This window comes from Aquarana catesbeiana, linkage group LG01 (genome assembly GCF_042186555.1).
Source record: "Aquarana catesbeiana isolate 2022-GZ linkage group LG01, ASM4218655v1, whole genome shotgun sequence".
Classification (NCBI taxonomy): Eukaryota; Metazoa; Chordata; class Amphibia; order Anura; family Ranidae; genus Aquarana; species Aquarana catesbeiana.
In genome coordinates this window covers 559,326,955-559,345,104 of record NC_133324.1, presented here as the reverse complement: position 1 = coordinate 559,345,104, position 18,150 = coordinate 559,326,955, and the positions used below count along the sequence as shown (strand labels likewise).

The following is an 18,150-nucleotide window of genomic DNA, read 5'->3' as shown; positions in this document are numbered from 1 at the left end:
TCGTAACTGAAATAACAGTCTTGGGTAGTTTTAACATTTAAAAAAAAACAAACAAAAAAAAACACACACACACACACACACACACACACACACACACACACACACACACACACACACACACACACACACACACACACACACACACACACACACACACACACACACACACACACACACCACAAGAGGTAGTCTCAATACTTACTCCTGTAATATTTTGCTGTCTGTGGTTTGAGGATAGCCAAAATCCATTAACTCGTCTAACAATTCATATATAATAACAAAATTATCACGTATACTTTCTTCTTCTAATTCTTTGAAATATTCAGAAAATACCTGAAATACAAAACATATGCAAGAGAAACTATAAATGTGATTTGTACAATTGTATATGTGCATCATAAATGTGATATGTATGTTTAAAGTGATTGTACCTTTTTTTTTTTTTTTTTTTTTAAACACAAACATGTGGCCCCAATCTCCTCTTCTTGGGTCCCCCCTGGCGCTCCTAGCTCTTCTTGGTGTGCCACCATAGGAAGCTGCCTCTTTTTGAGGCACACCTGCAGGCTCAATCCCAAGCCACAATGCCTGGCCCGCCCCAGCTCCTACATCACAAGATTCACAACAAAGCCTGTCGGGGAAAGCCACTACAGATGGGCACAGTACTTAATCAATTTTTTTCCCAGAATAACGTACATGCTATACTTACCTGTGTGCAATGGTACTGTACAGAGTGACCCTGAACATCAACTTTTGGGGTACCCTGCCAGCGCTCTTGGCTCCTCTTCTTCGGTCTGCCACCAAAGCAAGTCGCTTACTGTGGGGGCGATGGGCGGGCTATTGCTATGTGCTTCTTTTGACCCACACAGCGCAGCTTACCACTCCCCCCTTCAGCCACTCCCTCCTCACTGAATCTGACAAAAGCAAAAGCCAATGGCTCCTTCTGCTGCCCGTCAGTCTCTGTGTGAAGAGGGAAAGAGGAGAGAAGACCGCAGCCCGGGCACAGAGGTGGATCGATCTAGGTATGAGGTTAGTGTTTAGAGGGGAAGGGGGGCACAACAAGTCCTAAAACATTTTTTACCTAATGCATTTCCTGCATCAGGGTACTATATTTTCCCCAGACCATATACACCCTGTTCCAAATTATTATGCAAATTCTATTTCAGTGTCACAAAGATTAAATATTTTGTTTTTCAGTTTAACTCATGGATGGCTTTGTGTCTCAGGGCTCTTTTGATCACTGAAAACAATCTCGGACACCTGTGATAATTAGATTGCCAGGTGAGCCCAATTAAAGGAAAAACTACTAAAGGAGGGTGTTCCACATTATTAAGCAGAACACCATTTTCAGGCAATATGGGGAAGAAAAAGGATCTCTCTGCTGCCGAAAAGAGTGAAATAGTTCAATGCCTTGGACGAGGTATGAAAACATTAGATACAGGGCCGATCCCAGACGGGGTGCACGGGGTGCAGTGCACCCGGGCGCCAGAGAGGTGGGGGCGCTGAAGCGCCAGAGTGCTCCCCTCCCTCCTCCTCCTCTCTGTGTCCAGAGGCAGCTCCCTCTGCAGGTCACAGCCGCCGCTGTTTTCGAGGCTCAAGCGGCAGCCCGTCCCCCCTCCCTCCTCCTGTCAGAGAAGGAGAGCAGCGCCGGATGTGGAGAGAGACCAGCCGCACAGTAACATCGCTGGGGGGGGCGGTCCGTGCCTGATGTGTTCTCCTCCTCTGTCTTTCCCTCTCGCCCAAGCCTGTCTCCATCTGCTCTCCACCCGGGCGGCGCGGCTGCACACTGTCCTCTCCTCTCCAGCTGCCGCCCAGGTGTTTTTATGTACGCTAATAGAGGGGGGTCTCTACTAATAGAGAGGGTCTGTCCTAAGAGGGTCTGTACTAATGGAGGGGGGGTTTCCTGGGGGGGTGTACTAATGGAGGGGGGTTTGTCTTGGGGGGTCTGTACTAATGGAGAGGGGGTTCCTGGGGGGGTCTGTACTAATGGAGAGGAGGGGGGGGCAGTTTGTCCTGGGGGTCTGTACTAATGGAGGGGGGTTGTTCTGGGGGGGTCTGCACTAATGGAGGGGGGTTGTCCTGGGTTGGTCTGTACTAATGGAGGGGGGGCCTGTACTAATGGAGGGGGGTTTGTCTTGGGGGGTCTGTACTAATGGAGGGGGGTTGTCCTGGGGGGTCTGTACTAATGGAGAGGGGGGGCGGTTTGTCCTGGGGGGCTGTACTAATGGAGGGGGTTTGTCCTGGGGGGGTCTGTACTAATGGAGAGAGGGGCGGTTTGTCCTGGGGGGGTCTGTACTAATGGAGGGGGGTTTGTCCTGGGGGGGTCTGTACTAATGGAGGGTGGGCGGTTTGTCCAGGGGGGTCTGTACTAATGGAGGGGGGGGCTTTGTCCTGGGGGGTCTGCACTAATAGAGGGGGGTTGTCCTGGGGGGGTCTGTACTAATGGAAGGGGGTTTGTCCTGGGAGGGTCTGTACTAATGGAGGGTGGGCGGTTTGTCCTGGGGGGTCTGTACTAATGGAGGGGGTTTGTCCTGGGGGTCTGTACTAATGGAGGGGGGCTTTGTCCTGGGGGGGTCTGTACTAATGGAGGGGGGGGCTTTGTCCTGGGGGGTCTGTACTAATGGAGGGGGGGTTGTCCTGGGGGGTCTGTACTAATGGAGGGGGTTTGTCCTCGGGGGTCTGTACTAATGGAGGGGGGTTGTCCTGGGGGGGTCTGTACTAATGAAGGGGGTTTGTCCTGGGGGGGTCTGTAGTAATGGAGAGGGGTTTGTCCTGGGGGGGTCTGTACTAATGGAGGTGGTTTGTCCTGGGGGGTCTGTACTAATGAAGGGGGGGTTTGTCCTGGGGAGTCTGTACTAATGGAGGGGAGTTTGTCCTGGTGGGGGTCTGTACTAATGGAGGGGGTGGTTTGTCCTGGGGGGGGTCTACACCCAGGAAAGTACACCCAGGACTCCAGAAGGAGAGGGCAGTGCTGAGAGAACACCATCAGAGAGAGAACCCCGCTGCCCTGCGCCACCAGAGGGAAAGCCACACAGCCTAGCGCCATCCCTGGCGGAGAAAGGAATGGAGTCATTGCAGGAATACAGATCTGGGTGCTATCCAGCGGAGTCGCCAGGGGCAATTCAGAGTGAGCTGACTCCTGATCAGAGGAACCATTGCTGTATCGTTGGATCAGGTGAGAGGGCCGATCGGCCATTATCTACTAACGTCCATAGGAACTGCAGTCTCTGACCATCTCATGTATTTTTTCTGCAGTCTCTGACCATCTCCTGTATTATGTCTGCAGTCTCTGACCATCTCCTGTACCATGACTCTAGTCTCTGATCGTCTCTTGTATCATGTCTGCAGTCTCTGACCATCTCCTGTATTTTTTCTGCAGTCTCTGACCATCTCATGTATTTTTTCTGCAGTCTCTGACCATCTCCTGTATTATGTCTGCAGTCTCTGACCATCTTCTGTATCATGTCTACAGTCTCTGACCTTCTCCTATATTATGTCTGCAGTCTCTGACCGTCTCTTGTATCATGTCTGCATTCTCTGACCATCTCCTGTATTATGCCTGCAGTCTCTGACCATCTCCTGTATCATGTCTACAGTCTCTGACTGTCTCTTGTATCATGTCTACAGTCTCTGACCTTCTCCTATATTATGTCTGCAGTCTCTAACCATCTCCTGTACCATGTCTGCAGTCTCTGACCATCTCCTGTACCATGATTGCAGTCTCTGACCGCATCTTGTATCATGTCTGCATTCTCTGACCATCTCCTGTATTATGTCTGCATTCGCTGACCATCTCCTGTATTATGTCTGCAGTCTCTGACCTACTCTTGTATCATGTCCGCAGTCTCTGACCATCTCCTGTATTATGTCTGCAGTCACTGACCATCTGCTGTATCATGTCTACAGTCTGACTGTCTCTTGTATCATGTCTACAGTCTCTGACCTTCTCCTATATTATGTCTGCAGTCTCTGACCGTCTCTTGTATTATGTCTGCATTCTCTGACCATCTCCTGTATTATGTCTACAGTCTCTGACCTTTTCCTATATTATGTCTGCAGTCTCTGACCATCTCTTGTATCATGTCTACAGTCTTTGACCGTATTATGTCTAGGGGCTCTTTCTAACAGAAGCCCTCTCTGTGTGCATCAGAGAGACTCCCCTCCAGGTCTCATTAGTGTACTCTCTTTCTGTATTTTCTTTATTGTTAAGAGATCATGGGAGGATCCCAAGGTAACAAAGACTTCTAACGGGAGCATCCCTGTGTTTGAGTCATTGCCATAGAAACATTTGTAAAGGGGAGGAGTTGGTAAGATGACCACGCCCCTTTTGTGGGGGCGCCAGAAATATTTCTGCACCCAGGCGTCTGTGACCCTAGGATCGGCCCTGATTAGATATTTCACGAAAACTTAAGCGTGATCATCGCACTATTAAGAGATTTGTGGCTGATTCTGAGCACAGACGGGTTTCGTGCAGATAAAGGCACATTGAGGAAGATTTCTGCCAGATCCATGCAGGGGATCAAGTGAGCAGCTGCTAAAACACCATTACATAGCAGCAAACAGATATTTGAAGCTGGTGGTGCCTCTGGAGTCCCACAGACATTAAGGTATAGAGTCCTTCAGAGTCTTGCAACTGTTCATAAACCTTCCATTTGGCCACCACTAACCAATGCTCACAAGCAGAAACGGCTGCATTGGGCAGAAAAATACATGAAGTCTAATTTTCAAACAGTCCTATTCACTGATGAGTGCCGTGCAACCCTGGATGGTCCAGATGGATGGAGTAGTGGATGGTTGGTGGACGGCCACCCTGTTCCAACAAGGCTGCGACATCAACAAGGCGGTGGTGGAGTCATGTTTTGGGCCAGAATCATGGGAAGAGAGCTGGTCGGCTCCTTTAGGGTCCCCGAAGGTGTAAAGATGACCTCTGCAAAGTATGTGGAGTTCCTGACTAACCACTTCCTCCTCTGGTAGAGAAGGAAGAACTATGCTTTACGTAATAAAATCATCTTCAGGCATGACAATACACCATCTCATGCTGCGAAGAATACCACTGCATCACTGGCTGCTATGGGGATAAAAGGAGAGAGAGTCATGGTGTGGCCTCCATCCTCCCCTGACCTCAATCCTACTGACAACATTTGGAGCATCCTCCAGCAAAAGATCTATGAGGGTGGGAGGCAGTTTACTTCCAAACAGCAGCTCTGGGAGGCTATACTGACATCTTGCAAACAAATTCAAGCAGAAACTGTCCAAAAACACACAAGATTAATGGATGCAAGACTTGTGAAGCTACTATCAAGGCACAATTTAAAAATTTACAAATATATTTGTTATTCACTAACTCCATACAGGTTAAGCTTTTATATTTATTAGGGATTTAGCAGGAATTTTGTAAAATTAGCTGCGTTTTTATCTGCCAATAATGGTTTTAGTGTATTTTTCGCAAATATATTGGTTCGATAAACATTTGCGCAAATACCTCTGGGTCTAAAAAAAAAAAAAAAAAAAAAAAAACGGAAGCACCTTCTTTTTATTCTAGAGGCCATATGCTTTCAGAAAATATACGGTTTGGGGGGTCATTTACAAATTCTGAAAGCTGTAAGGGTAAAAATTAAAACCTTCAGATTTTTAGAGAAATTTCGATATTTACACTTTTGCGTCTGTTCAATTTTCACCATTTCGCAAAAAGGCGCAATTTAAAAGTTAAATATTTGTTATTTATTCACTCAATACATGTTAAGCTTTTATATTTAGTAGGAATTTTGTAAAATTTGCTGTGTTTTTATCTGCCAATACTGGTTTTAATGTATTTTTTGCAAATATATTGGTTTGATAAACGTTTGCGCAAATAAATTTGGGTCTAAAAAAATCAGTAGCACCTTCTTTTTATTCTACTTATGCGCTTTAAGAAAATATATGGTTTGGGGGGGGTCTTTCACAAATTCTGAAAGCTATAAGTGAAAAATAAACAACAAAGGAAAAATTGCAAAAATGGTCTGGCCACCTGAGTTTACAAAATGGAGCAAAGGGCCTGGCAGCGAAAGGGTTAAACAGCACAGCGCTTGTGCAGTGTAATAAAAAAATAAAAAACCAACTGAATTTGCCACTTCCTGTATGGCCTATCTAAACAGACCACGATAACCAGGGCTGCTCTGCCCTGATCACCCTGGTCAAAGTGATAGGCTTCTCTGCTCTCCTCTCTCCCCCTTCCTTCCTACCTGTCATCCCCCTCTCTGTCTCCACTCAGTCCCCCCCGCCACTTTGATTGAGAAAAAAAAAAAACTACAATTGTCACTGCCAGCCCCTCTATTAGAGGCTGGCATACCACACTGTAATAAGCATTTTTAAAAACGGGCTCTGTAAATACTTATTTTCAGCTGACCTCAGGCCGGTCACTTGACTCGCGGCCGCTTTACAGCTGAGACAGAACTTCTGTGGGTGGAGCCGAGTGGCCACGTGATCTCCCTGGCTGACGGACAGAGGGAGATCACGGCTCCTCCCGCAGAAGCCATCCGTTGGAGCTTGAACAGCAGCTGCGAGTTACGTGGCCGGCCTGAAGACAGCTGGAAATCGGTATTTACAGCGCTCGATTTTAAAAATGCTTAACACAGTGTGCTATGCCAGCCTCTGATAGAGGGGCTGGCATAGACTTTTACAAATGGGTTCACAAACCCTTTAAACTACCTTAAAAGTGGACAGTATCAGTCAAGTAGAGCAGTGGACAGTGTCAGTAAGGCAGTGGACAGTGTGATTAGGGCAGAGGATGGTGTCAGTAGGGCAGTGGATGGGGTCAGTAGATTTTTGATTTGCATAATTTTATTTTTGTATTTTTTCCAATTTTATTTTAGCGGCCCTGTTGGTAACATTGGTGAAACATCAGGGCTCTAAACAGACCACTGATCCTTCACCTGTGACAGAGAAAGGAGATTGAGGACACACTTAGCCTTAGCTGTACAGAATGAAAACAGAAGTAGCTCTGTAGAGGGCTTCCTGTTCATTCACAAACGGAAGCAAACACAGTTTACTATGCTTCAGTTATTAACCACTTGCCGACCACCTCACGACGTTATACGTCGGCAGAATGGCACGGGCAGGCAGAATCACGTACCTGTACGTGATCTGCCTCCTGCGGGTGGGTGGTCCGATCGGACCCCCCCCCCCCCCGGAGCCCGAGGCGGTCGGCTTTTGTCCAGCGGCGATCGGAGGGGAAGGGGAGGCCATCCATTCGTGGCCTCCCCTCGCGATCGCTGCCGGCCAATAGAATCATTCCTCTGCTGCTGTATGCTAAACAGCAGCAAAGGAAATTAGGTCATCTCTCCTCGGCTCAGTATTTTCCATTCCGGCGCCGAGGAGAGAAGACTGCAATGTGAGTGTAAAACACACACAGTAGAACATGCCAGGCACACAGAACACCCCCCTTTACCCCCCGATTCCCCCCCCACTGACACCAAGCAGTTTTTTTTTTTCTGATTACTGCATTGGTGTCAGTTTGTGACAGTTAGTGTGGTAGGGCAGTTAGTGTTAGCCCCCTTTAGGTCTAGGATACCCCCCTAATAAAGTTTTAACCCCTTGATCACCCCCCGTCGCCAGTGTCACTAAGCGATCATTTTTCTGATCGCTGTATTAGTGTTGCTGGTGACGCTAGTTAGGGAGGTAAATATTTAGGTTCGCCGTCAGCTTTTTATAGCGTCAGGGACCCCCATATACTACCTAATAAATGTTTTAACCCCTTGATTGCCCCCTAGTTAACCCTTTCACCACTGATCACCGTATAACTGTTACGGGTGACGCTGGTTAGTTCGTTTATTTTTTATAGTGTCAGGGCACCCGCCGTTTATTACCTAATAAAGGTTTAGCCCCCTGATCGCCGGGCGATGATATGCGTCGCCCCAGGCAGCGTCAGATTAGTGCCAGTACCGCTAACACCCACGCACGCAGCATGCGCCACCCTTAGTGGTATAGTATCTGAACGGATCAATATCTGATCCAATCAGATCTATACTAGCATCCCCAGCAGTTTAGGGTTCCCAAAAATGCAGTGTTAGCGGGATCAGCCCAGATACCTGCTAGCACCTGCGTTTTGCCCCTCCGCCCGGCCCAGCCCAGCCCACCCAAGTGCAGTATCGATCGATCACTGTCACTTACAAAACACTAAACGCATAAATGCAGCGTTTGCAGAGTCAGGCCTGATCCCTGCGATCGCTAACAGTTATTTTGGTAGCGTTTTGGTGAACTGGCAAGCACCAGCGGCCTAGTACACCCCGGTCGTAGTCAAACCAGCACTGCAGTAACACTTGGTGACGTGGCGAGTCCCATAAGTGCAGTTCAAGCTGGTGAGGTGGCAAGCACAAGTAGTGTCCCGCTGCCACCAAGAAGAAGACAAACAGGCCCGCCGTGCCCATAGTGCCCTTCCTGCTGCATTCGCCAATCCTAATTGGGAACCCACCACTTCTGCAGCGCCCGTACTTCCCCCATTCACATCCCCAACCAAATGCAGTCGGCTGCATGAGAGGCATTTTCTTTATGTCGTCCCGAGTACCCCTACCCAAGGAACCCCCACAAAAAAGATGTGTCTGCAGCAAGCGCGGATATAGGCGTGACACCCGCTATTATTGTCCCTCCTGTCCTGACAATCCTGGTCTTTGCATTGGTGAATGTTTTGAACGCTACCATTCACTAGTTGAGTATTAGCATAGGGTACAGCATTGCACAGACTAGGCACACTTTCACAGGGTCTCCCAAGATGCCATCGCATTTTGAGAGACCCGAACCTGGAACCGGTTACAGTTATAAAAGTTACAAAAAAAAAAAAAATTATATATATATATATATATATATATATATATATATATATATATATATATATATATATATATATATATATATATATATATATTTATATTAAAAAAAGTTGTCGTTTTATTGTTCTCTCTCTCTATTGTTCTGCTCTTTTTTGCTGTATTCTATTCTGCAATGTTTTATTGTTATGTTTTATCATGTTTGCTTTTCAGGTATGCAATTTTTTATACTTTACCGTTTACTGTGTTTTATTGTTAACCATTTTTTTGGCTTCAGGTATGCCATTCACGACTTTGAGTGGTTATACCAGAATGATGCCTGCAGGTTTAGGTATCATCTTGGTATCATTCTTTTCAGCCAGCGGTCGGCTTTCATGTAAAAGCCATCCTAGCGGCTAATTAGCCTCTAGACTGCTTTTACAAGCAGTGGGAGGGAATGACCCCCCCCCACCGTCTTCCGTGTTTTTCTCTGGTTCTCCTGTCTCAACAGGGAACCTGAGAATGCAGCCGGTGATTCAGCCAGCTGACCATAGAGCTGATCAGAGACCAGAGTGGCTCCAAACATCGCTATGGCCTAAGAAACCGGAAGCTACAAGCATTTCATGACTTAGATTTCGCCGGATATAAACAGCGCCATTGGGAAAGCATTTTATCACACCGATCTTGGTGTGGTCAGATGCTTTGAGGGCAGAGGAGAGATCTAGGGTCTAAGACCCCAATTTAAAAAAAAAAAAAAAAAAAAAAAAAAAAGAGTACCTATCACTACCTATTGCTATCATAGGGGATATTTACATTCCTTCAGATAACAATAAAAATTAAAAAAAAAAAAAAAAAATGAAAAGGAACAGTTTAAAAATAAGATAAAAAAGCAAATAAAATAAGAAAAAAAAAAAAAAAAAAAAAAAAAAAAAAGCACTCCTGTTGCCCCCTGCTCTCACGCTAAGGCGAACACAAGCGTCAGTCTGTCGTCAAATGTAAACAGCAATTGCACAATGCATGTGAGGTATCACCACGAAGGTCAGATCGAGGGCAGTAATTTTAGCAGTAGACCTCCTCTATAAATCTAAAGTGGTAACCTGTAAAGGCTTTTAAAAATGTATTTATTTTGTTGCCACTGCACGTTTGTGCGCAATTGTAAAGCATGTCATGTTTGGTATCCATGTACTCGGCCTAAGATCATCTTTTTTATTTCATCAAACATTTGGGCAATATAGTGTGTTTTAGTGCATAAAAATTTTAAAAAGTGTGTTTTTTTCCCCAAAAAAATTCGTTTGAAAAATCGCTGCGCAAATACTGTGTGAAAAAAAAAAAAAAAAAAAAAAAAATGAAACACCCACCATTTTAATCTGTAGGGCATTTGCTTTAAAAAAAAATATATGTTTGGGGGTTCAAAGTAATTTTCTTGCAAAAAAAAAATAATTTTATTCATGTAAACAAAAAGTGTCAGAAAGGGCTTTGTCTTCAAATGGTTAGAAGAGTGGGTGATGTGTAACATAAGCTTCTAAATGTTGTGCATAAAATGCCAGGATAGTTCAAACCCCCCCCCCCCCCCCATGACCCCATTTTGGAAAGTAGACACCCCAAGCTATTTGCTGAGAGGCATGTCGAGTCCATGGAATATTTTATATTGTGACAAGTTGCGGGAAAGAGACAAATTTATTTATTTATTTATTTTTTTTGCACAAAGTTGTCACCAAATGATATATTGCTCAAACATGCCATGGGAATATGTGAAATTACACCCCACAATACATTCTGTTGCTTCTCCTGAGTACGGAGATACCACATGTGTGAGACTTTTTGGGAGCCTAGCCGCGTACGGGACCCCAAAAACCAAGCACTGCGTTCAGGCTTTCTAAGGGCGTAAATTTTTGATTTCACTCTTCACTGCCTATCACAGTTTCGGAAGCCATGGAATGCCCAGGTGGCATAAACCCCCCCCCCCCCCCAAATTACCTTATTTTGGAAAGTAGACACCCCAAGCTATTTGCTGAGAGGTATAGTGAGTATTTTGCAGACCTCACTTTTTGTCGCAAAGTTTTGAAAATTGAAAAAAGAAAAAAAAAAAATGTTTTTTCTTGTCTTTCTTCATTTTCAAAAACAAATGAGAGCTGCAAAATACTCACCATGCCTCTCAGCAAATAGCTTGGGGTGTCTACTTTCCAAAATGGGGTAATTTGGGGGGGTTTTGTGCCACCTGGGCATTCCATGGCCTCCGAAACTGTGATAGGCAGTGAAGAGTGAAATCAAAAATTTACACCCTTAGAAATCCTGAAGGCGGTGATTGGTTTTCGGGGCCCCATACGCGACTAGGCTCCCAAAAAGTCCCACACATGTGGTATCCCCGTACTCAGGAGAAGCAGCTAAAAGTATTTTGGGGTGCAATTCCACATATGCCCATGGCCTGTGTGAGCAATATATCATTTAGTGACAACTTTTTGCAATTTTTTTTTTTTTTTTATCATTATTCAAATCACTTGGGACAAAAAAAATTAACATTCAATGGGCTCAACATACCCCAAGGAAATTGCTGAGAGGCGTCTACTTTCCAAAATGGGCTCATTGGGGGGGGGGGGGGGTTGTACTGCCCTGCCATTTTAGCACCTCAAGAAATGACATAGGCAGTCATAAACTAAAAGCTGTGTAAATTCCAGAAAATGTACCCTAGCTTGTAGACGCTATATCTTTTGCGCAAACCAATATACGCTTATTGACTTTTTTTTTACCAAAGACATGTGGTCGAATACATTTTGGCCTAAACGTATGACTAAAATTTAGTTTATTGGATTTTTTTAATAACAAAAATTAGAAAATATCATTTTTTTTCAAAATTTTCGGTCTTTTTCCGTTTATAGCGCAAAAAATAAAAACCGCAGAGGTGATCAAATACCATCAAAAGAAAGCTCTATTTGTGGGAAGAAAAGGACGCAAATTTTGTTTGGGTACAGCATTGCATGACCGTGCAATTAGCAGTTAAAGCGAAGCAGTGCCAAATTGTAAAAAGTGCTCTGGTCAGGAAGGGGGTAAATCCTTCCGGGGCTGAAGTGGTTAATGAACACGAGTGATAGGTACCGATAAAGAATAATTACGTTCTTCTGATTTAAAGTATATCAAAGAAAACCCCTTTCAGTTTAAAATAGAAATGAAAGGTAAAACACTTGTGAATAAATATGAAAAATATTAAATTCCTTATTTTTCCTTTTTTTTTTTTTTTTAAGGAGATCACATACTTTCTGTTCACAGCTCCATAAAGAGCGAAGAGACCTGGGGGAGGAAAAAAAGCTGCACACTGGTCTTCCTGGTGAGTGGCTGTACAGAAGTCTGATCATTGGAGGAAAGCAGACCGAGTTGTCAGCATAGCTAGAAAACTGACCACGCTGTGCTCTACCTTGTGTATAGGGCCAAAACAACTAATCGATTATGAAAACAGTTGTCATCTATTTTAATAATCGATTAATCGGCCAGCCGATTAGTTGGCCTACATACAGAATGCATTATTTGTTTACATATCAGGAAATACAGTGCAGCACACATACAGCTCAGTGCACCATCCATACATGTCAGTAAGTGCCTGAGAACTTCTGAATGTGAGAGGAGCAATGCCTCATGGGACATATAGTCCTGGGCAGGACGTGAGACTGTGCAGGGAAGATCAGCATCTGAACCCAGAGAAGGTGGAGGCCAATAGACTGGAGGAAATAGAAGGCATTACAGATACATTTTAAAGTAAACTTTTGCCAGTATTGTGCATTATATTTAAAATGATCATATCCATAAAAAAAAAAAAAAAAAAAAAAAAGTCTCAGCTTTTAGTACTACTTTAATATAAAGATGTATATCTCCCTTCCACGCTTCACATAGCTTCATGTCTGACTCCTAGTTATAATGCCCATATATCCTACTTCTGGGTGTATTTATTATTATACATATGATATAATATAATTTCACTGTTTCACAGTATAAATGAACCCCTTATAGTAGCGATCATCTGCTCTTTTTGTACTATGAAAGGGCTAATTTTTAGTTTTTTACCCCATTATGACAGGTGATACAAAAAAAAAAAAAAAAAAAAAAAAAAAGCATGCGGCTGCTACTAAACGTCTTAGGCCTGGTTCACACCTATGCATTTTTTTTGGTGCTTTTTGCAGAAACGCACTACAGTTCATTTAACATGGTTTCCTATGGGACACATTCACATCTATGCTTTTTTTCAGCCGCTGCATATATGAAAAGGTTCAAGGACTCTTTTCAACACAAAACGGTGCTTTTTTTGGTTCAGTAGACTTAAATGGAGAAGCTGCAGAAAAGCATGTAGTGCGTTTTTGCAGCAATTTGCGGTTTTTAATCTGCCCAACAAATTGGCCAAAAAAACCCCATAAAAAATGCAAATGTATATTGTAGATCAGCATCTGACTGTGAATTTGTGCCACATCCAAAATTATTTATACATAACAGCAAAGGGGTTCCCCTAGTGGTGGACTTTTCAGGCACATGTAGCAATCATAAAAGAGGTATACTTGGTACAAATATAATTTATTGAATTAACATAATAAAATATAACTCTAACATCTATTGTTTAGGAATGTAAATCCATCAGTATTACAATCGTGTATATACAGAGTTTTGAAGCAGTACTTTTTCACCCGACGCATTTCGGAGTCAATTAAACTCCTTCCTCATGGGTAGTGTATGCTTTAAATAGTTATTAACCGCTTCCCGACCGGCGCACGACGATATACGTCGGCAGAATGGCACGGCTGGGCAAAAGGACGTACCTGTATGTCCATTTGAATCCCCTGCCGTGCCATCGCTTGCGTGCCGGCGCGCACACCGGCCGCTCCGTGAGTCGGGTAGCGGGTCCCGCGGACTCGATCGCCGCGGGGATACCCGCGATCGCCTCACGGAGAGGACGAATGGGGAGATGTTGATGTAAACAGCATCTCCCCGTTCTGCCTAGTGACAAGTGTCACTGATCACTGCTCCTTGTCATCGGGAGCAGTGATCAGTCTAGTGACACATACAGCCCCTCCCCCTTACAGTTAGAAAACACTCCCCTAGTACTGATTAACCCCTCCCCGCCCCCTAGTGGTTAACCCCTTCACTGCCAGTGTCATTTACACAGTAATCAGTGCATTTTTAATCGCACTGATCACTGTATAAATGACAATGGTCCCAAAAATGTGTCAAAAATGTCCCATGTGTCCGCCATAACGTCGCAGTCACAATAAAAAAAATCGCTGATCGCCGCTATTACTAGTAAAAAAAAAAATTATTAATAAAAATGCCCTAAAACTATCCCCTATTTAGTAAACGCTATATCTTTTGCACAATCAATCAATAAACGCTCATTGCGATTTTTTTTTACCAAAAATATGTAGAAGAATATGTATCGGCCTAAACTGAGGAAAAAAAATGTTTTTTTATATATTTTTGGGGGATATTTATTATAGCAAATTGTAGAAAATAATGCGTTTTTTTCAAAATTGTCGCTCTTATTTTGTTTATAGCGCAAAAAATAAAAATCGCAGAGGTGATTAAATACCACCAAAAGAAAGCTCTATTTGTGGGAAAAAAAGGTAGTCAATTTTGTTTGGGAGCCACGTCGCACGACCGCGCAATTGTCAGTTAAAGCGACGCAGTGCCGAATCGCAAAAAGTGCTCTGGTCAGGAAGGGGGTAAATCCTTCCGGGGCTGAAGTCGTTAAACACTGCATTGGCTGACTTGACATTCCATAAAAATTGTGATTAAAAACAGCGACAATGACTAAGTCTGTTTGCCCAGTATTCTCTTGATTCCAAATTGAACAAACATCTATGTGTTGAAGATTATGTAAACAGGTATAAGTGCGTTCTTGTACTCCACCAAGAGTATATATATATATATATATATATATATATATATATATATATATATACATATACATATACATACACACACACACACTATATATATATATATATATATATATATATATATATATATATATATATATATATATATATATATATATATATATATATATATATACACACACACACACACACACACACATACATACATACATACATACATACATACACACGTTGTTTTCTTCAAAAAGAAAAGAAAAGCCCAAGAAATGTGGGCGTAAACTAAATGCTTGAGGCTCCACTGAGGCCGAGAGGCAAATCCTGAGCCTCTGTTCACACTGAGGCAGCGCGACTTGCAGCGCGACTGCCTCAGGCGACCTGGACACGACAGGGGCGGCGACTAGCAAAATGACTTCTATATAGAAGTCTATGCAAGTCGCCCCCAAAGTAGTACAGGAACCTTTTTCTAAGTCGGAGCGACGATTAGAACGGTTCCATTGTACAGAACGGGACGCTACTTGTCAGTCGTCCTAGTGTGAACCGACCCTTAAGGTGGCTCAAAAGTTGATGTTCATAGGTGTATATATTGATAGATGACATGAGAGTAAATCGGATCAAGTAGCTGTTCAGGCCGGTAACATCCCGCAGCGTGTGGAGGATCAACATCCTCCACACGCTGCGGGATGTTACCTAGTTAGGGAGGTAAGTATTTAGGTTCGCCGTCAACTTTTTATAGCGTAAGTAATACCTAATAAAGGTTTTAACCCCCCCGATTGCCCCCTAGTTAACCATTTGACCAGTGATCACCGTATAACTGTTACGGGTGACGCTGGTTAGTCTGTTTTTTATAGTTTCAGGGCACATGCTGTTTATTACCTAATAAAGGTTTAACCCACTGATCGCCCGGCGGCGATATAAGTTAAGTTTTAGGGTCAGATAGGGTCTGCGTTGCCCCAGGCAGCGTCAGGTTAGTGCCAGTACCGCTAACACCCACGAACGCAGCATACACCTCCCTTAGTGGTATAGTATCTGAACGGATCAATATCTGATCAGATCTATACTAGCGTCCCCAGCAGTTTAGGGTCCCCAAAAACGCAGTGTTAGCGGGATCAGCTCAGCGTTTTGCCCCTCCGCCCAGCCCACCCAAGTGCAGTATCGATCGATCACTGTCACTTACAAAACACATAACTGCAGCGTTCGCAGAGTCAGGCATGATCCCTGCGATCGCTAACAGTTTTTTGGTAGCATTTTGATACAGTCGCTAACAGTCAGGAGCTTTTTTTACCTGTGAGTCTCACTAGTGTACCACTAAATTTAGAGCCCAAAATGGCAAATTGAAGGTACACTAGTGAAGAGGCCTACACGTTTCTGAGCATGACAGATAGTGAAGAGGAAGTCACCCATCTGTCAGATTCAGGCTCAGAATACGAACCTGTAGACAGCAGCGGCTCCATGACAGATAGCTCTGACGACGGAGTTGTGGTCCCTGCCAAGGTCTGGCGTACCAGACCCCAATCTTCTTCTGCTGTTGAGGTGCAAGAACTGCAGGGCTCTCGTATGGAGCAGAGAAGTACTAGTGCCGCTATTCCTTCTGGTGAACTGGCAAGCACCAGCGGCCTAGTATACCCTGGTCGTACATCCAGCACTGCAGTAACACGTGGTAACGTGGCGAGTCCCATAAGTGCAGTTCAAGCTGGTGAGGTGGCAAGCACAAGTAGTGTCCCGCTGCCACCAAGAAGACAAAGACAGGCCCGTCGTGCCCATAGTGTCCTTCCTGCAGAATTCGCCAATCCTAATTGGGAACCCACCACTTCTGCAGCACCTGTACTTCCCCCATTCACTGGCCAACCCAGCATTCAGGTGGAAACAGTTGATTTTAGGTCACTCGATTTCTATTCGCTGTTTTTCACCGAAGATCTCTATAGATCTATTGTGGACCAAAGCAATTTGTACGCTGGTCAACAGATCGCCACTATTCCCCAGTCGTCCCTTGCCAGAGATTGGAAACCAATTACGGTCTCCGAATTTAAGACCTTTCTGGGCCTATCCCTCAACATGGGTATAGTTAAAATGAGTACGCTGTGGTCATATTGGTTCACAGACACAATGTACCATATGCCTGTGTTCTCTGCTTCCATGGCCAGGGCACGATATGAGCAGATTTTGCGGTTCATGCACTTCAACAACAATGAACTATGTCGTCCTCATGGAGACCCTGGATATGATCGGCTCTACAAAATTCGGCCCCTCATAAACCACTTCAACCAACGTTTTGCAGACTTGTTTACTCCACATCAAGTTGTCTGCATTGACGAGTCCCTGATTAAGTTTTCTGCCCACTTGTCATTCAAACAGTACCTTCCCAGCAAGCGTGCCAGATACGGGGTCAAGATGTATAAGCTCTGTGACAGGGCCACAGGCTATACATGTAGTTTTATTGTTTACGAGGGAAGAGATAGCCACGTAGAGCCAACAAACTGCCCTGACTACATAGGAAGTGCTGGCAAGATTGTGTGGGACTTGGTGTCACCCTTTTTGGGAAAGGGGTACCACTTATATGTGGACAATTATTACACGAGCGTGCCACTTTTTAGTCACCTTTTTGATCATCAGATTGGAGCATGTGGCACCGTGCGATCTAAATCGCTGGGGCTTTCCCCAGCAGCTTGTAGATTCCAGTCTTAGGCTGGGGGAGAGAGCCTGCTTGAAGTGTAATAACATGCTCGCTATGAAGTGGAGGGATAATAAGAATGTTTTCGTCCTTACCTCCCTTCATGCAGACACGACGGTCCAAATTACTACAGTGACTGGTGTTGTGGAGAAATCCCTCTGCGTCCACGAATATAACCAAAATATGGGAGGGGTGGATCTCAACGACCAGTTGTTGGCGCCGTACCTAGTTGCCCGTAAGGCCAGACGCTGGTATAAAAAAAGTGCCTGTTTATTTATTTCAATTGGCTTTGCTGAACGCTCATGTGCTATACAGATCGTCAGAGCCCTTCTGTTTCCAGACAGTGCTCCACCTCACCTTCCCCAACCAAATGCAGTAAGCCGACTGCATGAAAGGCATTTTCTTTATGTCCTCCCGCGTACCCCTACCCAACGAGCCCCCCAAAGAAAATGTCGTGTCTGCAGAAAGCCCGGATATAGGCGTGACACCCGCTATCATTGTCCCTCCTGTTCTGACAATCCTGGTCTTTGCATTGGTGAATGTTTTGAACTCTACCATACACTAGTGGAGTTTTAGCGTAGGGTACAGCATTGCACAAACTAGGCACACTTTCACAGGGTCTCCCAAGATGCCATCACATTTTGAGAGACCCGAACCTGGAACCGGTTACAGTTACAAAAGTTAGTTACAAAAAAAAAAAAAAAGTAAAAAATAAAAAAATATAAAATAAAAAAAAAATAAAAATAGTTGTTTTATTGTTCTGCTCTTTTTTACTGTATTCAATTCTGCAATGTTTTATTGTTATGTTTTATCCTGTTTGCTTCTCAGGTAT

The 18,150-nt window shown here is 44.3% G+C and overlaps 1 protein-coding gene across 1 annotated transcript in view; it reads right to left on the bottom strand.

Moving 5' to 3' along the window:
- LOC141105988 (AP-1 complex subunit mu-1) overlaps window positions 1-18,150 on the bottom strand; it is a 151,862-nt gene that overhangs the window by 56,616 nt on the left and 77,096 nt on the right. The window contains exon 4 of the mRNA XM_073596285.1: window positions 203-333. Within this exon, the coding sequence (XP_073452386.1) occupies window positions 203-333 (131 nt within the window). The remainder of the gene's footprint in view (window positions 1-202; window positions 334-18,150) is intronic.